We start from the raw sequence: 23,458 nt of genomic DNA on the forward strand, positions 1-23,458 counted from the left end.
TAAAATGTCAATTTCAGTTACCTTCAGTTGTTACTCAGTCAGTAGCACACATGTAGAATTTTCTCTCTGCTTTTGCTTATGCCTAATGACAACAAATGGCCCTTTAAGATACCTCTGAAGTTTTTACCATAAAGCAGCAGCTTCCTGAAAGTCCTAGAGTGGCCAGTCCCTCAGCACTGCACTGCTGCACCCCCAAGATTTTCTCCATAAGGTTTCACAATGCTTGCATCCTCACTTTTCTCCTAGACTTAAAGGATGGGCAGACTTTGGGCCTGTCAGATCTACTTTACTTATTTATTTACTAGAACTTCAAGATCTCTCAACCAGAGCCAGATGCAACAGACATATGGTTTGAAGGAAAAATAGGGTGTCAGCACATTCGGAGCCTAGGAATTTAGATAAACATAGGAAGCAGTTCAGACTACAGTATTGGTCCATCTAGTTCGGGCATCCCCAAACTTCGGCCCTCCAGATGTTTTGAACTACAATTCCCATCATCCCTGACCACTGGTCCTGTTAGCTAGGGATCATGGGAGTTGCAGGCCAAAACATCTGGAGGGCCGCAGTTTGGGGATGCCTGATCTAGTTTGATATTGTCTGTTCTGATTGGGAGCAGATCTCCAAGGCAGGGGCAAAACTAGGTTTTATTTCACCCTGGTCAAAAACACAGTTTGGCATCCCTCCACAGTTTGGCATCCCTCCACATGCATTTGTGTATACACACACATTGGCTGGGAGCCTCAATGGCACCCCTCTGGAGGCTTGATGTGGGGGGACCCGACTATTTCTCCACCACCACCTCCGAGGCTATGGCTTTGTCCAAGGTTTCAAACGAGTCTCGCTCAGTCCTACCTGGAGATAACAGAGTTTGAACCTGCATGCAAGACATTAGCTATGTCCAGGGGTGATTTATTTTGGAAGAAAATACTTGGGGGGGAAGCCCCATGTAACTTAGGTCACACCCACATTCATTAAAAGCACATGGCTTCCCTCAAATAATCATGTGCTTTAAACATTTGTATGTTTAAATGTATGGTGTAGATGTGACTCCACTGGGACTTCTGAGTAAGCAGGCATAGAATTTTGCTCTGAGTCTGCATACACCTTACATTTAAAGCACATTTAAAGAACATTCCTCCAAAGAATCATGAGAACCATAGTTTACCCCCTAAAGGGCTACAATTCCCAGCATCTCTAACAACCTACGGTTTTAATACTTCTTTGTGTGAGAGATATGCTTCAAAAGTGCTGATGCAGGTCTCAGCACTGGCATCGCAAACAGTTCCCCATGGTACATTCTGATCACTTTGGCTCAACCTGATCCCTGGCAATCTTTAAGGACTCTTATCTGTCTATACCAATCTGTAGTGGTTAGGAAGGCAACTCCATCAAGGACTTAATGTGAGATTTACTTCCAGTGCGAGAGAGTTTAGCCTCAGAACTGTTAAAGCAATGAAGAAACATATGCCTCTGAGCATGTGCAGAACACATCTAAGTTTCCAACTCAAACACATATAATAATGTGCATGAATGACGTAATGGAGATTTATAGCAGTTTATAAGGAAAACAACAACAGCTGACTGCTCCCAGGGTGGTACTTACTATTTAAACAGGAACTGGGGGGGGGGGAGAAAACAGTAGCAATGGATGAATATTAACAGATGCTTTTTAAATTCTGCGTTCTTAAATATGGTTCCGTCTGTGGGTGCAGATTAAGGGATTAAGCCAAACTCTCACGAAAAATGTGAGTGTTGAAGAGAAATCTGGAGGGTGGAACCATGTGCATTAGGCATGGGGAAACTGTAGCCTTCCAAATATTGCAGGGCTACAACTCCCATCAACCTCAGACAGCATGACCAATGATCATGGGAGTTGTAGTACAAAAACAGATGGGGGGCACCACATTGTGTACCCTCACTTTAGATGATAATATGTATTTTCTTATTTCAAAATGTGGTATATGGTAAGCCACCCCTGCCACATCTGGGGGTCTTCTTACTCATTCTCCCAAGTGGAGTCCTGGACCCCTGCCTCAATGTGCTTCCCTGGGTGCACCGCTGAGAATGGACACCACAGGTAACTGTAATGCTCAAATTGGTGTTTAAAGCCTTAAATGACTTAAGCCCCAAATACAGTATCTAGAAGACCACCCACTTTCCTACAGACCCTCTTGGGTCTTAAGATCAGGTGGAGCACACAGTGGAGATCACCATCCCCCCCCCCACAGAATCATCTCATCAACTAATTTGATTGGGAAGGGAGTCAGATTATGCATCAATCATAAAGCAAAATTCATCCATCCACTGGAAATTTGATTGAGATACAAGGCCACTGTCTAACTACAAATTGCCTCTTCCCAATGGCTCAGCAAAGGCAACCAAAAGAAGTAAATCTGAATGCAGGGGGGAGATGGTTCAGCAAGTCTAAACCTTGGAGGCTCTTTTTCATTGAGTAGGCTGAATCCTTTGACCACATGGGACATTTCTCTGAATATATGAAGGGTGCATTTGCCAGCTTGTATTTACAATAATCCAGATGCAGCCTTTAAGAGTCATGGTCGAATTGGCTTAAGTTCTAGCCAGTGGTAAAGCTAGAATATTTGTCACTGTGGGTTAATTTCCCACAGTATATCTGGGGCTAATGATAGGTGGACTACGAATTCCAGAGTTCTGCGAAACTGTAAATGGAGGCTAAGGGGCTAAAAAAGGTATACAGGCTTCTCTTTCCATTTGCAAGGCCACAGACACACAGGAATAAATGACTCATTTATGGACAGTGTCTGGCATTTCTCATGCCATACTTGAGCATATTCCAGAAGCCAGTAATATTAAATAAAATCGTGGATAATGAATAGCTTTCCTTGGTGCTTTGGACGTGGCCAACCCCAGGAGGGAAGTTCCTGGGGAAGAGATGAGTGGTACTCAAAAGAGAAACACATTTATTGCAGTGCAAGAAATGCAAATTTTTTTTAAAAAAATTAAAAAGTAGGCAGGATGCCAAGGAAGATCATTTCTATTAAGTCCATGCCAGATTCATTGTTAAGCTAAATAACATGGTTAAGATGCAAGGGTAAACACCCATCTGTTGGCAGCTGCAGGGGGGTGGTTTTGAATGGGGAAATGGCCAGCAGGGAAAGAAATAAGCATTCCCTTTCCAAAACACTTGTCTGATCAAAATCACAGCATCCAAATGTTGATTTTCTTTAAAAGAGTGGGACTTTTTACAACATTTGTGTGCAGTTTGCCTAAATCAGGCTTTGCCAACTTGGTGTTCTCCAGCTGTTTTGAAGAACAGGTCCCGCTGGCTCCAGCCAACATGGCCAATAGTCAGGAATGCTGGGAGCTGGCCTCCATGCAACTACATATGGAGGGTACCATGTTGGGGAAGGCTGGCCTACACTGTAGAGCAGAGTCAGTGGTGATTTCTTGTGAGACAGGGCTCAAGTTCTCCTGGTTGACATGGCCTGGAACGTCTTCCTTCAGTCTCAGATGTGCAACGGAATTTATTGTATTTGATTCAACAATAAAGATTCTGGGGCCCCTCAGCCCTGGCAAAATGGAGTTGAATGAATGAAGACCTGAGGCATATGGTTCCTCAGGATGGACTGAAGTCTCAAGAGGTCGCCATCTTGCTGAAGCTAAGGAGGACTGAGCAAGATCAGCGCCTGGGTGGGTGATTGCCTGGGAACCCCCTTGGGTTCCATGGTGGAAGAAAGATGGGATATGCATGTACAAAAAAAATAAATACATAAAAATAAAAATAAATATGTAAAAGCACCTAGCAATCAAAGTGTTCTGAGTAATCCAAATGTTTTGGAAGCTCAGAACATGAGGACTGTTTCCCATTGAAAGAATCCAGTGTTACTAAATCAAAGAGCCTGCATTTCAAACCCTTTATTTGGTCCAGACAGAGTTACAAGATGCTCAGCTCACCCTTCACATTTGCTTCCCTTTTCAGGAGGAGGCAACACACCCCAGTGCTGCTTCTCCATCCTCGGTACCTGGTTTCTCATTCATACCACCTCCCATCCTATTCATAACATTGAGGGACTGTGATGTTTGTTTCATTGGACTGAGTATATATACATAAAAGTGGAGAGATTTTTAAAGCACCAAACAGCAATTTGGACAAGTTTGCTCTAGATACTAGAAGGATGCTGTTAATAACGAAAGCCATGTATTTGTTACAACGACTAACAAGACAGAGTCTTAAAGGTATATCTCTCTCTTTCCTATCCTAGATATATAGCTTCTAGATCTATAAAGTTTCTAGACTTCATGGAAACAGCGATATATTGCATTTTAACTGTTAGAATCTGTCCTTGCCATTGGAAGAAGACATTATAGCCATGGCGTGTAGCATTCCTGACCTCTCTCCCCAGGTTAACTGAAACTCTATTTCTCATTTTCATCTGATCTTAGGGAGGCAGTTAAAAGGCTAAGCTGCTGTTTGGTAGCTATGAGGGACTGTGTGGTGAACAAGCTAAAACTTAATGCAGACAAAACAAAAGTAGTATTGTATTGCTGGTAGACAGATTGGCTGACACAGGTTTGGAGTTTACAACCTGTTCTGAATGGAGTTGCACACCCCCTGAAATACTAAGTTTTGTAGCTTTGGTTCTCATTGACCATTGACTCACTAATCTTCTTAGATGTGCAGGTGGAATTGGTGGCAAGAGGTGCCTTTCCCTAGTTTTCTGCACTTAACTGAAAACCATCATTGGCATAGCAAGGCCATAAAACTGATGGCTGCAGATAGAGGACCTGTTCTACCAACATCTTTATAATGAAAGCCTTTTCTACCTGGCATTGGTTGCCACTCAAAATGACCAGGTTCGCTTTGATTCTGAGAGTCCCATTCAGACTGCACTAAGACTGTAGTCCCTTCTTTGGGAGTTCCTGGATCTCCTGGTGTTGGTTCAGACTATGCCTGAACTCAGAGCATATTGAGGAGGTGATAATTCAGCACTGGGCGGAGAGAGAAAGTGAGAGGGGTTAATTCTCTAGGAGGACCAATGCAAAACAACTGACACCTTATCAATACAAATCTCTAGCTAGGGCCCTTCTGCGGATCATAATGACTCCTCCAAGTCGCTGCAGGTCTAGGCAGCATGCCACTCACAGCCACCAATCAATTCTCCACCCACAGAAAGTGACTTAATAAATGGGGGGCCTCGCCGGTTATTATCCTTGCTCACAGCAAACCTTTCTTATTTGTCCTAATTAGCAAGACCAAAGTGTCAGAGGAGAGAAGGGAACACATTCAATAAAATCTAAATTATTGAATGACTGAAAGATTTCACCATTTGTTTAGCCCATTTTTTACTTCCTTCAAAATGTCAAATGCCAGAGGAAACACGTTTCGAAAGCCCAGGCCTGATGCTCTCAGCAACTGCAGAGCATAAATTAAGCATCTGATGGTTCCCCTCTCCATGAGATGAGAGCTTATTAACTGCAAATATACAAACAAGGCAAGTTAATGTAGTATAAAGACACCAAAGCAATATTTACCTTGTCCTGATCTAGACTATGGATATGTTATAGCCATGGTGCCACTTGAATGCCCTAATGATATTACACACACACACACACACACACACATATACCAGAATGCGAAACCTGTTCAACCCCGAGGGACACATTCCCACCTGGGCAATCTTCTGAGGTTCAAATAGTGCTGCTGGGTGGGGCCAGAGGCAAAAGTGGGTGGACCATTAAGTGTAAATTTCTACACTCCCACAACCCTTTGAATCCTCCATCCAGGGAAACAACAGGGACTATATAACAAATTCCAGCCAGGGAAGAAACTACTCAAGGAAAGTGCAAAGCAAGGTCAACAAGATGTGTGTCTAGAGAGGGTGTGTGGTCTGTAAGGAATCCTGGGGGCCAGGTAAAGAGGCTTGGAGGGCCACATTAAGCTCCAAGGTGAGGTCTAAGGTTCTCCACCCCGAAACATACAATGATAATAGGCAAAACAAACATGGGGGGGGGAGCAGTTACACACACACAACAGGAAAGTCAGTGAGTAGATGACATGTACATTTGTGGTACAGGAAGAGAGTCCTCAAACATATGAATTGATGAAGCCAGGCATGAGTAGACTCAAAGAATGTAAGAACATAAGAGGAGCCTGCTGGGATAGGACCACCTAGCCCAAAAACCTGTTCTCACAGTGCCAAACCTTTGGGAAACCCTCAGACAGAAACTAAGCACAAGAGCACTCTCCCCTCCTGTGGTTTCCAGAAACTGGTATTCAGAAATACCACTGCCTCTGATCATGGAGGCAGAACATAGCCCTTGTGGATAGTAACCATGGATAGCCATATCCTCTGTGAATTTGTCCATGCTTTTTTTTAAGCTATCCAATTTGGGAGCCACCTCTGCCTTTGGTGAGAGTCAGTTCCACAGTTTAACTATGAGCTGTGTGAAGAAGTACTTTCTTTTCATCTGTCTTTAATCTTTCAGCATTCAGATTAATTGAATGTCCATTAAATTATAGTGCTAGGAGAGTGTGAGAAAAACCCCTATTCTCCATGCCATGCATAATTTTACAAACTCCCATCACGTCTCCACTAAGTTGTCTTTCCTTTAAACAAAATAGTTTCAAATGCTACAACCTTTCCTCATAAGAGCAGATGCATGAGGCGTAACCCCCTGCAATATTGTTTTCCAAAATTCCCATTGGTTAGTTACACCAGGGATGTCCGGATTCTTCTTAAGTCATATGCTTTAATAACTGTTCAGAGTCCAGTTCATTCATGCATACCACAAAGCAGGAATGTTTCAATGGATGGTATGATCGACTATATATTTAAGGGCCTAGGGCATGGATAGTGTTGTTGCAGCAGGAGGAGGGCATGGCTTTCCCTGATGAGTAGCTATATTAATATGTTTGAGCAAAATCAACCAAGAGTCTTACTGCAAGGTGCTGGTGTGGGGTGGGGTGGGGGTAGCACTGCAGCCTAAGGGCTATATATAACTCAGAGTACACCTATTGGAATCAATTGACATGACTGACTTAATTGATTTTGATGGGTTTATTCTTAGTATGGCTTAGCTGGCGACAGCCCTAACACATTCATCTGGGAGGAAGGGCAGGATATAAATTTTATAATAAACAAATTTATTACGGCAAAACCCTTCATGGACCACAGACTGCTTCATCAGATGTCTGGTAAAGGGTGTCCTGTTGCAAGGGTCAACCAGCAAACACAGTAGAGTGTCAAACCACAAGTAGGTTCTGGAAAGGGTAGGGGGCACTGCCCAAAAGTCATCAGTATGTCATCCTTGAAATACTGTGTCAATGAAGACTACCCATGAACTGAGGTTTGCCAAGGGTGTGCAAATTCATGCCATGCACCATCCCGTCTTTAGTGATAGCAATCTCTGATGCTCAAAGGGGTGGGAGGAGGGGGAGGAGGAGGAGGAGGAGGAGCTGTTGCTGCTCAAGATTATATGTGGGAAAATTCCTCCCAGATCTCAGGGGCCCACTACTGAAGCTCTAGTTGAGATACTACAATATAATCTTCCTAAATGCATTGAACCCAGTGAGATTCTTTGCTCCCCCAACTTTTCTAGGGAGACTGTTCCAGAGTTCTACACCAATAATATATATTTTAAAAAACCCTCTGATTGCTTTTCTTTGCAATAAAATTGGGGAGGGAGGAAAGGAGCCTCATCAAGTCAAAGTGAGTATTAAGAGGGAGGCTTTTATCGGTTGTGCTTTAGGGGATAAGAATAATTAGTGACACTATCGCCTCTCTAAATACACAAGTGAAAATGAAGCAGTAAATATAATTAAAGGCTAATGTCTAATTAAATATTTTTAGGAAGCAAGAAAAAAAAAAGAACAACACCCTGATACTTGATGGAATACACCATCTCTTTTAATTGCAGTACCCTGATGGGATCCCATTATTATTTTGTTGTTTGGAACCTTCAAGATTTTCTCGCGTACACTAGCCAAAAAAGAAAATTGCTAATTTGGAAGACTGAAGGAAATATAAAACAAGGGAGACACCAACTGTGTCGCAGCTACCCTGTGTCTTTTTGCTAAAGAGCTGCACTGAAGTGCATGGTGGTGCTCTGGGGTGGCAAAGCAGGCACGAAAAGGGACATGAGAATTATATGTCTAAATAAATATCAAACCTAGTTTCTGAACCCATTTCCTTGGCTTTGCAGCCCTTTCTGAGCACTGAGCATGCTTTGGAAGGGCGAGGCATGACCAAGAGACAGTGGGGGTTATGCGCCTCTGCATGCTCCACAGGGATGCATTTCCTTCCCCTTGCTTCAGGCTTTGATGCTTGTAGGGAGTGAGCAAGGGGGTAGAAACACCCTGCTCTGCCCATGTTGGCCCTGTGGCAATGGAGGCTGTATCACTGCATGAACTGGGAGACACTGAGCCAGTCACTGCCTCTCAGCCCAACCTACCTCACAGGGTTGTTGTGGGGATTAAATGAAGAGGGGAAGAACCACGTATGCCACCTTGACCTCCTTGGAGGAAAATGGTAGACTAGAAGTGCAACAAACAAACAAAATCCAATACCCCAGTTTCCATGATGCAGACCATCAAACTGGTGGGCACTTTGCTTAATAACAACATTCCAAACGATAGTGATAATAAATATTATTATTAATCATTCTGTACTGTAATAATAACTAACATAAAGCAACTAAAACATGCTAAGCTCTCTCTATATATTAAAATTCTTCTTTGGTGATCACTTGTAGCCAAGTAAGACTGTCTTCCATAAACACGGTTTTAACAGTGACTGTGGAGGCCAATTCTGGATCCACACGTCCTTCCACAGTGGGGGCATTGGTTTCCGGGTGGGAGTTGATCACAGTGTGGATTTGCCAAGTGTGTCTTCCTCTTAGCATGTTTCTCCCTTCCGTGCTGAGTTCGAGTGTCTTCAAAGCCCATGACACCTTTGGTAAAGGCTGTTCTACAGGCTTGCAGTTTAATAGGCATGATACAAAAGGAAAAAGGAATGAGCAGGAAAGAAGGAAGGAAGCATTGGAATTGTTTCTCCTTCCTTGACTGATGGATGAGGCTAGAGTGTGCCTCTCTTTAGGGCTGCAGTCCTGGGAAGCCAGCAGTGGCAGCAGTGTGTTCTTTCAGGCAAGTTCCCTGCAACTGCTATTTCTCTGATTGATGGATGGGACCAGGTTGATCTTCCCTTTTGCCATGATGATCTTTCTGTCAGGCAGGGGGTGCAGCCTCCCAGTAGTGGTTCTTGGTGTCCTGGCTGGTAGCAGAGGCCAGAGCATGGTTCCCATTGATTCTGAAGTCCCCTAGACCAACACCCATATCCCATTGTCTTTAAGTAAGTGCTAAGCGAGCTGAAGGAGGCAAATGCAACCTGAAATCCAGGACATAACAAGGGACTAAGAAATTCACATCCAAGCTGAATGGAGTAAATTTATAGAGTATGCTAAAGGAAATTATATGGGTATGAGAGCGTTAGGGGTAGCAACATAACGTCTACAGTGTCTTGAGTCTGTTGCAAATAGAAAATACGAAGTAGGATTGACAGAATTTACCACTTATGGGTTGGAAGGAAGTCATATAGGTTGAATTATTTGCAATATGAATGTTTGCTAATATGATTATGAAAAATGAATAAAAATTTATCTTTGAAAAAAAAAGAAATTGCCACAAATGAACTGCAAGGATACTTAAAGGAGAGCAGTGGTGAATAAAATTTCCCACTCCTTCTTAGATGGAAAGGCCATGCTTAATAGTGTCTTTCTTATCCTTTGTTACAGTTACAAAACATAACCAGGAGTCTTTAAACATGTGCCTTTGACTTTCAGCCTAACCAGATACTGTACAATTTACTTTCCCTGACTGAAATATGGTAATGACCTCAAGTTGATTAACTATTGACTAAACTGCAGCCCTACGGACTATCCAGCATGTTGGGGAAAGAACTCGATAGCTTGGTTGCCCACAGGCACACAGAGGTTTTGAAAACTAGGGGTAACATTAATTGAGTCAGAAAATGACCACTAGCCCTATGAGAAAGTATAGACCTAATCGTGAGCATTTCATACTGTCTGGACTGGGCTATGTCAGTTACCATTTTATCTGGCACAAAAAAACCTTAAGTATCTGTGCTGGTCCATAAGCGGAAGGAAACCCTCAACGCCCAAAGTTCTGTGATACCTTTTGGGGGGACCACACAAAAAGTCACAGAAATCTGACAAGCTTTCGGGTTCTCCATAACTCTTCAGACAATATTTTCTCTCCTCTTTGCTTGCCCGGGGACCTGTGCATTTCATTTAAGGCATGGGACACATACAGCCTACAAGCCAGACTTTATTCTCACCAGCCACAGGGAAAGTAGCTACAGTGGTACCTCGGGTTACAAACGCTTCAGGTTACAAACTCCGCTAACCCAGAAATAGTACCTCGGGTTAAGAACTTTGCTTCAGGATGAGAACAGAAATCGTGCTCCGGCGGTGTGGCAGCAGCAGGAGGCCCCATTAGCTAAAGTGGTGCTTCAGGTTAAGAACAGTTTCAGGTTAAGAATGGACCTCCGGAACGAATTAAGTTCTTAACCAGAGGTACCACTGTATTGCTTCTTTATCCCAGAATCCTAGGTGAGTAATCTGATATTAGTAGCACCTGGTGTAGGGATGGGATTTTTACACAGCTTACAATCTCCGTCCCAGAACTGAGTCTACACACTCACCCAATTTCTCATTCTTTCTTCTTGTTTTTGTTTCCCCCATACCACCACCTGATTTTTGTATAACATATTGCCTGACGAAGAGTTCTGGAGAACTCAAAAGCTTGCCACATTTTTTGTGACTATTTGGTTGGCCCTAATAAAGGTGTTATGGGACCCAGGTGGGGACCAAAGCCTAGGGCTTGCTGATCAGAAGGTCAGCAGTTCGAATCCCTGTGACGGGGTGAGCTCCCATTGCTTGGTCCCAGCTCCTGCCAACCTAGCAGTTCGAAAGCACGTCAAAATGCAAGTAGATAAATAGGAACCGCTACAGCGGGAAGGTAAACGGCGTTTCCATGTGCTGCTCTGGTTTGCCAGAAGCGGCTTTGTCATGCTGGCCACATGACCTGGAAGCTATACGCCGGCGGCTCCCTCGGCCAAGCAACTCGGAAAACACTGCTTCCATCTTGAGGAGGCAAGTAGCACCATGGCCCCAAGCAGCCAAAAGTTAACAGTCGTAGACAAATGCAAAGGGAAATGCCAGAGCCAGCCTCCCCCTCAGTGGAATGCCAGGATTCACACCAGGAACACAGGAAGCACCAAAAGCTTCCTTAGACCAAAACAGATAATTAAGCATTGTCTGCAATTTCTGCAGTGAGTGGCAGCAGCTCTCTATCATTTCTCAGACTGGAGGACAAGACTGCCAATGGCTACTAGCCATGATGGCTGTGATTTACTTCCACTGTCAGAGGCAATATGCCTCTGAATGCCAGTTGCTGGAAACACAAGTAGGCAGTGTGTTATTGAGCTCATGTCCTGCTTGCAGGCTTCCCATAGGCATATGGTTAGCAATTGTGATAACAGTATGTTGGACTAGATGGATCTTTGGCAGGGGCTTTCCCTCCCTCCAGCCAGAACTCACTTGAACTCATTTCCGCTACCTCTCAGGTCGGTGTGTGGGAATGTTAGAAATGTGGATTAGGATATTATATTATTAGATAGATCCTATCCAAGCTTGTGTTAGCAAGCTTCCAATATCAGCAGAGTGACATTCCCCTTTTGTGCGCAGCAAAGCGTGAGCGTTAGGTTTGCTAGAACCTCTACAACAATATTATACTTCAATATTATACTTCCTGGCAAATCCCCTTTGTCCCTCTTAAAAGAAATACACGACACAATAGTATTAAAATAAGATAGAGTTTACTCACATGACATCCTGAGTTAACAGCATAATCTCAGAAAGGCAGGTTTACGTAGAAAAGTTACAAGTATGTACATCTGGAGTCTACTTAATAAAGTGAGGCTCTATCTGGTCTCTCTCTTGGCAGCAGGCCAAGAGGGAGATCCATCCTAACTGGAGATTCTCTGGAGATGTGTTCCCATTGAAGGAGAAAAGGCTAAGAGAGAGAATGGCTGTTGGCTAGGGGCTTTTGTCTGCCAGCTAATCCATCTCATCTGCATATCTGGAGGAACAGGAACTTAGTCAGATGTTCCCCCAGGTGAGTCCGTCTTAGTGGACACTCTAGGAACTGTTGTGACTTGTCTGCCCCAGTGTTCCATCCCACACGGTGGACATCATTGCTATTATAAGGGAACGAAGGAGTCGTTCATTGTGAGTTCTGACACCTCTTTTTCTAGAAAAATAGCACTGGTCATTGGCCTGATTCAGCAGGCTCTTCTTACTTTTTTATGGAGCTTTCCACACTCTTACCTAGAGATCCTGAACCTGGCACCTTGTGTATGCAAAGCAAGAACCCTGTAGCTCCACAGCTAAGCTACGGCCACACCCAAAGAAGAAAATGCTTCTGAAGATGTGCAAAATACTAACTTTGCCAAGAAATTACAGGCTGGCTACCATCTGGGATGCAAGGCTGCCAGATTTTAAAACAAAACAAAAACGAAAAACAAAACCAGTGACACCTTTAGGCAAACAAATGTAATATGGTGTGAGCTTCCAAAGGCAAAAACTACTACTTCATCATCACCTGCAGGGTGTGGCTCTCAAGCAAACTTCAGCTCCAGCAACACATCTCGTTTTAGAAGCAGCGCAGCTGTAGTGAAACAGGAATGCATTGTTCACACTGTCTCTACCATGGGCTGTCTTTGGGATGAGAAAATATACGTCTTTCTCTCCCTCCTCCTCCTCCTCTCTCTTTAATGGTCAGGAAAAGTTGCCCAGAGTTCTCTGCAAGTACAAAGGCTCCCTCTCTCTCTCTCTCTCTCTCTCTCTCTCTCTCTCTCTCTCTCTCTCTGTGTGTGTGTGTGTGTGTGTGTGTGTGTGGAGAGAGAGAGAGAGAGAGAGAGAGAGAGAGAGAATATGTGATGGAAAAAATAGATATAAAAAAACCAAGATTCCCTGGCAGCTTGTCCTATTCGCCCTAACAAACCACCAAGTTCTTTGCCTTTTTAGAACTGAAACAAGTTTAGAAGGGGAGGGGGAAGATTATCAAATTCTGTAACACGTATTCTTGCCAATGTTCAAAGATATAGTCTTTCTTTCTTTCTTTCTTTCTTTCTTTCTTTCTTTCTTTCTTTCTTTCTTTCTTCTGTTCTAGATTGTGGAGGTTCTTCTTAAGACAGGGGTAAAAGTAAAGGGACCCCTGACCATTAGGTCTAGTCGTGACCGACTATGGGGTTAACGGTGCTCATCTTGCGTTATTGGCTGAGGGAGCCGGCGTACAGCTTCCGGGTCATGTGGCCAGCATGACAAAGCCGCTTCTGGCAAACCAGAGCAGCACATGGAAACGCTGTTTACCTTCCCGCTGTAGCGGTTCCTATTTATCTACTTGCATTTTGACGTGCTTTCGGATTGCTAGATTGGTAGCAGGGGTAGCAAAGTGCAAATGTGGCAGATTGATATGGTAGAGCTATATATTTCCTGCATTGCAGGAGGTTGGACTAGATGATCCTTAGGGCCCCTTCCAACTCTACAATTCTATGAATCCGTAATTCTATGAGAGCATGACGGTCTTAAAATGAGTTAACTTCTGATTTAGTGTTTGAAGAGTACAATGTCCCCCCCACCCCCACCGTTGGATTTCAAAGGTGAGATCTGAAAACTGAAACGCTTGAATTTTAGATTGCCCTCCTCTTTTACATTGAGAACCTGGTTCTATAGAATAGGCATTTTATCCATTTATTTTTCTTGCTGGAATTAAGGGTGCGCCCGCGGAATGGGCATGTTAACTTCACAGTGGCTCTTTGGAGGAGAGTTCCTTCCTTGTTTTTATATCTTCCCCGGAGCAGCTAGCAGACACCTTCTCTTCGCTCTGCTGTGGCACATATCTGTCGCAAGGCTCCAGAGGATGGGGACGGGGAGGGCTGGGGTGTGTGTGTGGTAGGAATGAAAGACGTCCTCGTGTAAGTCACTCCCAGTCGGGAGCAGATGGCCAGCGGCCGTGGAGTTCCAAAGGGAAATGCATAGAAGCAGAAGAAGACCCCCAAGCAACTCATTTCTCCTGTTGAGACCCCCAGGCGCACTTAAGGAAAGACCTTTCTCGACACACCTTTTCCCCCAGGCAGTATCATCTACACTGGGAAAGCCCAACAACTAGTTGTTGCAGTTTTAAATCTAGCCACTTTTAAACTGGTTTACAACAAGCCGGTCTATTGAGTTTTCCGTAGGCAACAGCTAGCCCTTCGCCATAGCAATAATGTGGAACGAAACGGTGGTGGGAAGTCCTAAGCAGTTGGAGACACAGCAAACTTAAACAAGCCAGCTAGCTGTGATTTTAAAGGAGAGAGGAAGGAAGGGCTCGTTGCGAGAAGCTCGCGGGCATGCAGATAGGAGGACCTGAGGTTTTCATAGCACGCTGCTGCTATGCCATATGAGAAGTTTCAGTAGGCGAACCACGCTCCGAATGCTTATTTAAATAATACGATGCATATTTGCGTCCTATTTGCTTTCATTCCAGTTCTCCAGTTTCTCTTACCATGTGTATCCTGCTCGTTTTTTGGTTAAGTTTCCAGGGGGGAAAACTTTGTCGTTTTAAATTTCTTTTTTTTAAAAAAAATATTATTGTTATAGATGCCCCTAATGCTTATTTAAACCACGTGATGCCGATTTGTGTCCTATTTGTTTCCCCTCTAGTTTCTTTTTCCTTGCTTTTTTGGTAGAATTTTTCAGCCCCATACTCCTGGTAGCTTTTAAAAAATTATTATTAGTATTATTAGTAATCGTCATCGTGCGTGTCACCATAATCCTGGACCTGTCTCTCCTACAGTTGCAAAAACAAAACAAAAACCCAATATGCAAATATTTCCGAAGACAGGATACCTATCACATTTTGGCTGTTCCTTCTCCGCCATACCCTCAAATTCAGAAGCACTGATAGGACTTGATAAATGGTCTCGGGGTTTTATTTGGGCTTTACGCAGGAAGAGTTATTTATTAGTCTTTCCGTGACCACAATTTGATGTCTCTTAACCAGGCAAATTAATCCCGCGTTTAACAAGCCGAACACCGGAAGGAAGCAAATGACAAGCTGAGACCTGAAGTTAGCCATACTTTCCAAGGGAGGAATGGCTTTTGGTTTTTTTTAAAAAAGTTTTTAAATAACTCTATTACCGGTAGTTACACACACACACACACACACACCCCACATCACTGGGCCACCATAGTAATTTCTTTGGGAGAAAGTTCAGCCCGTAGAATGTCATGTAAGAACACCCAAGTAATCGCATTCTGATAACCCCCCAGACCTAACCTAGGGAGAGAGTCCAGCACCTGCCGGGATTCACAGGTTAGGATCGCAGGCCTCCAAAGTTTGATGAGAGCGTTGCATATATCACTGTCTCAAAGCATAGCTGCCAAGTTTTCCCTTTTCTCGCGAGGAAGCCTATTCAGCATAAGGGAATTTCCCTTAAATAAAGGGAGAACTTGGCAGCTATGGTCTCAAAGGGTCATCATGGTTTCAAGGTTTTGTAAAGGCGTCCATCTAAAAAAAATAAAACGTGGATGCGGAAAACACGTGTCAAACAGTCCTAGTCCTCAAGATGCCAAAATGGGCTCTGGCTTACAGTCAGGTGAACAGGATGGCAATTACAGGGCGACAGCTGGCTAAGTGTCGCAAAACTAGCTTTCAGAAAGTATCATCAGAAAGTATCACCATCAACAACTGAATTCAATGGGGTTTATTCCAAGTGGGATTGGGATTGTAGCCTTAATAATTTAATGTAAGTGTTATGTACTTGTGTGTGTGTGTGTATTTGCAAACAACATAACTTTCCCTTTCTTCTTTTAAGTCATTTATATATATTTTTATTTTTTCCTCTTTCCTTTATATTTCTTGGCTTCAGTGGCGAACCTCCACTTTTGGGGTCCTGAAGCTTGAACTGTTATGGGGGCCCCTTCACAACCAGCAGCAAGGTCTGGGTAACCAGTGTTATCTTCTTCAATGGAGTTGTTCCATGACAGATCACCACAACGTTTTTACAAAAATTAACTACTACATCTCAGATTTTGAATGAAATTGCTATACTGGGTTACATCACACGTCAAAGTCACTGGTGTGGGAAAAAAATCCTGTGCCTTATAGTTTTTGAATTATGGGAAGAGGGATGAAAATTAGGGAAGTGTTATATACATGTTTGATGCATCCTGTAATGATTTGAGTCGTGCGACTCAAATTGGGTCTACTGGACCCAATTCTTTCAAGCAATGTGGACTAAATTAGCTTCCGGGGGCCCTAAGCTTAAGCTTCATTTGTTTCATAGTAGATTCGCCCTTAGTTGTCTTTGTTTCTCTTTGACTCACCCTTTCTTTTCTATCTTCCCCAAACCTCTCGAATATTACTCCAGCAATTCTGTACTTACCCACCCCACCTTCCCCTTTTCTGTAGTGTGGAACCCAATAAATATATACCCCATAAAGACAGCATATGAAGCTCCTCCGATTTGACGAGAGCAACTCCATAAATGTGGGGGTGGGGTGGGGACTCTATAATTCACCCCACCCCACCCCACCCTTTCAGCACGAGATATTGCTATCAATTCCTAAAGCCTTTGTGGGCACTTCTCCTTTCAGTCGCCCGCTTCCCTTCTTCGGGGTTCTGTTTGATGCGTCATTAAAGGACCATTCGGCTACTTTCGAGAGTCCATAAATGGATGATTACGAACTTCCCCTTCCATGGGATCGCCTCTTTCCCTAGGCCATGTGTAAATTGACAAAGGACGAAGAGACTGCGAACCACTCCACGCCTAATAGAATGGGAAGCCCAGGCAAGCAACATTTATTTACTTGTTAGCACATGGAAGACAAGAGTAACCACCAATCTGACGCCCACGGTCATTTGTTACTTGTCAGGATATTTACTGGTAGCTCAGCCCACGAGGAGAGCACCAGAGGTTTAGAGCAGGCCAAAAGTTCACCTACAGGGCTGGCTTTGGAGGAGAGCTGCGAAGTTTGGTGGCTCTCAGCAACATTTGCTCGAGAGGAGAAAAAGAGTAGAGGAGAGAGAATCTGAGCCCCTACTCCAAACGAAACGAATGCAACCCATCTGAGGAAGCATTCAGGAACCCAACGCCTATTTTAGCTGTTTTCACTCTAAATCATATGAGAAACCGCCTCCTTTCAACATTGCCTGTTCTTCTCTTCTAGAATTTGCCAGTCTTAGAAAAAGTGTGGCTGGAGTAAAGTGGTCTTATTGGGAGTCGTTTGCTTGTATGTTTCGATTTTAAGAATGATCCGCAGCAGCGATTAAAAACATCCCACCCCCGCAACAGCAGCTAAATCAAACTCCAGTGACAGCAAGCCCAACTGGTAATATAGTTGATTTTTATGAAATGTAGAAAGAGGAGGGGTGGAGGGTGGGGAGGGCCTAAGGATGAGAATAAATGGATGGATAGCCAGATAACATAAATAACGGGTAGATGGATAGGGTAGATCGAATTTCAATTTCATTTGCGTTTTCCCCCCTCCAACAAAACACAATTGTGTTTCTAACTTTATTTCACAACTCATTAGAATGTTGATTGAATTAAATTGCTCTTTAGCACACTGCTTCCAGACACAAAGGCGATGTGCAAAGCAGAGCTATTTGGATTTAGTTTGTGTGTTGTTTTTTAAGGGAAAGCAAAAAGCACTTTAAGCAAACTCCATAAACCTTTAAGTATCTTTTGGGTGATTAATTTTTTTAAAATGAGGAAAAAGAACATTTTCCGTTATAAAGAAGCCTTCCCTACCTCTCCCCATTTCTCTCCCCCCCCCTATGTTACGGGATACGTGAGCCTATTGTAGCTGATATTGGGGGGGGGTAAAGCGCTCTCTCCCTCCAACCCCCCAGCTAGGAAGAAAAGTTTTAATTATTTTCACCATATTATGAACTGGAAGGTGTGTGTGTCTTTTTAACTCATAGAACAGAACTTGAATAGTCCTAACTTTCCCCCCTTCCTTTCCCCAACCCCTTTCTGTCACTTCCTTGCCCCCCCTTCTCTTCCGAAGTCTTTGAGGAAAAAAAAAACCTTTTGACGTATCCGTGTTGTTAATCAGATCGATGGGGAAAAGTTTGATTGAAGTTCCTTTGTCATGCAAATGTCAAGGACTTGATGGATGATGGTAGATATCTGACAAACTTCAGGAGGCATTTGTTCATTGGGCTTGATGGCGACCACGTGGTCCAGACCCCCTCTTCCACCCCTCTCCCCACCCCCACCTTTCTATCCCACCCCCACCCTGAAGGCTTTGGGAAGGAGGGGTAGGGGTATGGGGGGCTCCAGGGCTGGAGATCCGTAGATGGGAAGGCTTCTCTCTCTCTCCCCCTCTCTCCCTCTCTCTTTTTCCTAGTTAACTTTTGACATACTATCTAAAGGTTGTAGGGCAGAAGGGATCCCCGTAAAACAGGCTGACCCTCTTCCATCATTGGCAAAGGAACAATACCTAGAATGAACTTCTTCTTAGACTATGCAATTTGTAACCGTGGGACGAGCGCCTACGCGCCCAAGGACTACCAACATCTCGACCAAGGGACAACTTCCTTTCCATCTTGCTCAGGTACCTCTCCTTCCTGTGACAGCTATCATCAAGAGGGACGCTTCGGGACGACGGGGGTGGGCGCTGCTGGGCTCAACGCCCACCACCACCAGCAGCAGAACTCCAGTTACCCTCCTCCTCTTCCTCCTCCTCTTCCTCCCAACCCTGCTGGCCTTGGCATCTCCTTCGCGGGGTCATCCCAGCCATCGGGTACAGGATATTCGGCAGCCCCCAACTGCAGCCCAAGCTTCGCCAACCAGCAGTTCTTCCTCGGCCCCCAGGAGACAGATGGAGGCTACTTCCAGCCCTCGGCCTACCCTACCAGCGTGGCTCCTTCTTCCTCTTCCTCTTCTTCCAGCCTCGGAAGCTTACCTGACGGTTTCTGCGCCACCCCGGGCCAGTTCCAGCCACACCTCTATGGGTCTGAGCAGGGTGGCTATTTGCAAGGGGCTTTTGGCAACCTTTCCCCACCCTTACAGGAGAACAAAGACCCGCGGGCTTGCTCAGCCCAGCCATGCCCCATGGCTGCCACCACCGCCACGGCCACCACCCAGACCTTTGAATGGATGAAAGTGAAAAGGAACCCTCCTAAAACAGGTAAAGCCCCCTCGGTTCCCTTTCACAAGATGAGGGGAGGCTAGCAGAGGCTGGTTTCCATGTTTTCCCCCTCCACTGGAGGGTGGTTGTTGTCTCCATCATGCCTTACTCCAGAGTCCAGAGCATCCCAAGAGCATGTGACTTGTGGAGTCACATGGAGGCAGGATCTGGTCCAGAAAAAACAATACTCTTAGGCCTTGCCATCACCAACTTTCCCATCTCTGCCAGAACGGAAAAACCATAATGGGTTAAGTGAGTGTGCAGAACAGAGGGCGTGGGTGGAAAGGAAACGGATGGTTCTGGGGAGGGGTACAATCTGCTTCTGTTTCCAAAGCTGCCCAAGGGGAGAGAGAAGACCAGCGTTATTAGCTTTAGGCCCTGAGAGGCAAACGGGGGTTCAAACTGCAGAATGGGATCTAGTGGAGGAAAGGACGGAATCTTCTTTCCTTCCCAGGGATCACCTCCCCCTCTGGTTATGGGGCAGGCAGGTTTGTTTCATTCATTATGTGATATATTTATGACGCTTTTCAGACGGACATTGCCTCTCAGGGCTGCTCACAGGACTCAGAAAACGTGGCGCCAGTTTATTTGGTTGGGGTTTCACCCAGCATGTAGAGGCACACACGCGCACGCGTGCAACCAGCTCTTCTAACATTCCGCGGCACTTTCACTCTTCGGTCCATGCCCACGAGAAGATAATCAGTGTTGCCCCCTCCCCCACGCGCGTGTTATAAAGGCATGTCTGAGCCGAGTCTAGAATGGTGGTCCTGTGGCTGCTCCTTCACACCTGCAATTGGCATAGCTGCCAAGTTCTCCCTTTTTTAAAGGGAAATTCCCTTATGCTGAATAGGCTTCCTCGCGAGAAAAGGGAAAACTTGGCAGCTATGGCAATTGGCCGCTGCAGCATCAGCAACAGGGTTACCGCTAAACGCTGCTCCACCAAGGGAAAATCAGGACTGCCTCACACCATTCACCCACAAGGGTAGAGGAATCTAGGGATGGGCATGACATCCTGAATACAACTTTCCTACTGCTGTAGTCAGTCAGGGCACGCGCAAAGCCCGCGAGATCCATCCCCTCTAAATGTAGGAACTGGGAAGTGTCCATTGGGTGCGTGTCAGGCATAATAACAGCCAGGGCAGTCCTGGCCTTTCCTATGGAGGCTCAGCCCAGCGCTGGGCTTTTTTGCAGGGCAGCATCCTCTGAGGCTGGGGTGGCCGAGCTTCGCACAATTCCCTTTAGGGTTGCGTGGAAGCCTTTAATTCCTTGGAGGGTAGGAGTACTCCTTGACGTCTGTGAGCAGCAACCATTCCAAACGAATGGCGCTCACGCCGGAGAATGTCGTCTGAATTGCCCCCAAAGTTCCTCGTTGTTTGTTATATTTCAGTTTATTCAGCTGGTTTAAAAAGAAAAGAACAAATCTTAGCCATGTAAGAACGACCCTAGTAGAACTGACTGGGGGAAATCAGAGGAATTTGCAAGCAGAAGGTAGGGACAAAAATGAAATTAAGGAAAAGACCAGACCGTTTGGGGGACTGGGAAGCAGGACCGGCGTAGAGGCGATGGATGGACAGAGGGACGGATAAAGATACCCGGTACAGCGCTTCAGAGTCAGTCCGAGCATCTGTTTCTGACGCTTGGCGTCAGCCCTGGAACAGTGCAGTTAGAAGCGTAGAGAGTGCCTCTGAGCAGGTGCAGAGTATACCCCGTCACTAACCACAGAGAGTCTTCTCACACCCGGGATGTAGAGGATGGTGTTACAATTTCCCGGCGTGTATTTTCCTAGCAATTAAGCGTTGGCTGAAATGTTTATTGGGAGAGTTTTCTTATCAGGCTGGGTTCACCAGAGTTTAGCCCCGGATCCTGGTTAACTTTACGGACCACTTGAAGCAGTAATTTGGTTGATACGTTTATCCGAAATAAATCCAGTGGGCGAATCACCTGTTTGCCACGCGGTACCCAAGGCAACGCACACATTTATAACCTAAAACTTGCAAGTGGGTCCCTGCAACAAAATTTTGCACCATTAAGTGCTTCTTGTTCAGAGTTCCAGTCATTCTGTCATAGCTGCCAAGTTTTCCCATTTCTCACGAGGAAGCCTATTCAGCATAAGGGAATTTCCCTTAAAAAAGGGAGAACTTGGCAGCTATGCATTCTGTTCTGCTCTCTCTCTCCTTCGTTGTCCTTCCTTATCTCCCAAAGCCAGTATCCCTATACTCACTGAACATACCCAGTCCTCATTTGGCTGTTTTTGAGGTTTTTCTCTCCATTTAGGGTTTTTTTTTGGGGGGGTGTAATAAAAAAATATTTCTCCACTAATGCCTACGGGCAGAGTTCCCCACCTTCCTGGAGACATTGAAAAATAGCTTCTCTGTGTGAACCAGGAAGTGACCTATCTAGACAATGAGATGGTTCTTTCTGCCCTTTATCTCTCTCTGAGTTTCTCTATCCTCCTGTCCTGTTCCAGCCTCTCCACTCCAGTTGTCAGTTTTTTTTTCCTACTCAACATTCGGTGACTTTGAACCATTATGAGCATGGTGTGTATGTAGGGTTTGCGCATAAGGTTAGTGTGCGCTTTTGGTATTTGTGCCAGTAGCCTGCACTTCTTTCTGCCTTCTTTCTCGAGCGTTGGAATTGCAATTTTGGCAGGAGAACGGATGGCATGGTAGTATGGCATTAGTATCAAGATAAAACTATTAAAACTAAGATGCCTTAAAACTACAAATAATAATGAGCAAGAATATTGTTAGCCGCCTTAGGCTCCTGCAGGAGAAGGGCAGTATAAGAGAACGAATATTCCATTAACAATATATAAACAGCGGCGAACTGATTTGATGTGTTTCTCTTGTTAAGCCGCCTTGGGAGCGGTTGTGGATGAAAGGCGGTGTACAAAAAAGTAGTAAATAAACACAAACGGTTAAAGGTGGGGGGAACCGGTAAAGTTGTTTTAAAGGGCAATGGCGAATAATGCAAAAGTGTCATCGTGGGCCCCAATTGTCACAACACAATCTTCTAGGATCCAAAATTGGGGTGAAAGAGTAGGAGCCCTCACACCAGGAGAAAAAGGACCCTCAGTGGCCATACTAGTAGAATGTTCCTGAGGAAAAGCCTACCTTTGAGCATCTGCAGAGTGCATATATCCCTGACTGCTTGATAGCCACAGACCTGTTCCCACAGACCCTGCAGGTGGTGTGGAAACGGGGGAATAATCCAAAGCTCCCCCGTGGGTGGGCGTGTATGTGCTTCTGATTTTAGACTCGAGGGGGCTGCAATTCTAACGCGTGGCTTCCTTGCTTCCCTCCCCCCCCTGCTTTGGCCTTGTGGTTCGTCTCTGAACAGCGACCGTGTCCGACTACGGTTTGGCCGTCCACGCCAGCACCATCCGGACCAACTTCACCACCAAGCAGCTGACGGAGCTTGAGAAGGAATTCCACTTCAGCAAGTACCTGACCCGAGCCAGGCGGGTGGAGATCGCGGCCACGCTGGAGCTCAACGAGACCCAGGTGAAAATCTGGTTCCAAAACAGGAGGATGAAGCAGAAGAAGAGGGAGAAGGAGGGTCTGGCTGGAGCCCCCGCCGCCCTCAGCGGCTCGGTCAAGGAAGCCAGCGAGGCCGCTTCGGACAGATCCAGCAGGTCCTCCACGCCCGACGCTTCGCCCAGTTCCGTGTCCTCTTGAAGAGGGAGACACGCGAGGTCCTCCCACCCACCCCCACCCGCACTGGAATATCCTCCCCACCCACAGGCCCCCTTTAAGGAAATGGCTCCTCCTTGAACAGAAACGCCAGGCCAATGCGCAGTCTGCCTTAAGCCTCTATCGTCATGCGCAAGCACATCACACGCCCATCGAGGAAGCCTCCGCGCAGGCACGTGTATTCCTAAGCGCGGGCATCTGTGCACACAAACAAGAACCGCGTGTTCAGAAACAAAGAACCGTGTGTTCAGAAACACACCTACAGATCAGCTTCCAAATGACGCAGGTATATACTTTCTCTCCTTGGGTATTTTTGTTTCTGGTGGGGAGGGGTCATAGGAGCCAATTCCTAGCGGGCGGAGTGTCTTCGACCCCCCCATAAAATATTCGAGCCTCCCTCCAAGTTGATGGGCATCGCCATTCAAATAGTGTGCGTGCACTGCGTCATGCGGCTCCCCCCCCCACAATATTTTATTCAAGTTGGCACCCTCGGGAGCGGTGCTATCTACGCAGAATCGTTTATGGGC

The 23,458-nt window shown here is 45.4% G+C and overlaps 1 protein-coding gene across 1 annotated transcript; it reads left to right on the forward strand.

Annotated features, from left to right (window-relative positions):
* Positions 1-9,154: 9,154 nt before the first annotated feature.
* On the forward strand, positions 9,155-22,916 carry HOXB1 (homeobox B1). Its single transcript, XM_035135926.1, has 3 exons — positions 9,155-9,168; positions 18,554-19,239; positions 22,579-22,916. Exons 1-3 carry the CDS (start codon positions 9,155-9,157, stop codon positions 22,914-22,916), a joined length of 1,038 nt encoding a protein of 345 aa, XP_034991817.1.
* The last annotated feature ends 542 nt before the right edge of the window (positions 22,917-23,458 follow it).

Source organism: Zootoca vivipara, chromosome 13, assembly GCF_963506605.1.
Source record: "Zootoca vivipara chromosome 13, rZooViv1.1, whole genome shotgun sequence".
Lineage (NCBI taxonomy): Eukaryota > Metazoa > Chordata > Lepidosauria > Squamata > Lacertidae > Zootoca > Zootoca vivipara.

What these genes read in the sequence shown, in the direction of transcription:
- HOXB1 (XM_035135926.1), top strand. An exon ending in AAGGAACCCTCCTAAAACAG is followed by an intron (nt 19,240 to 22,578) that starts GTAAAGCCCCCT and finishes GTCTCTGAACAG; the next exon opens with CGACCGTGTCCGACTACGGT.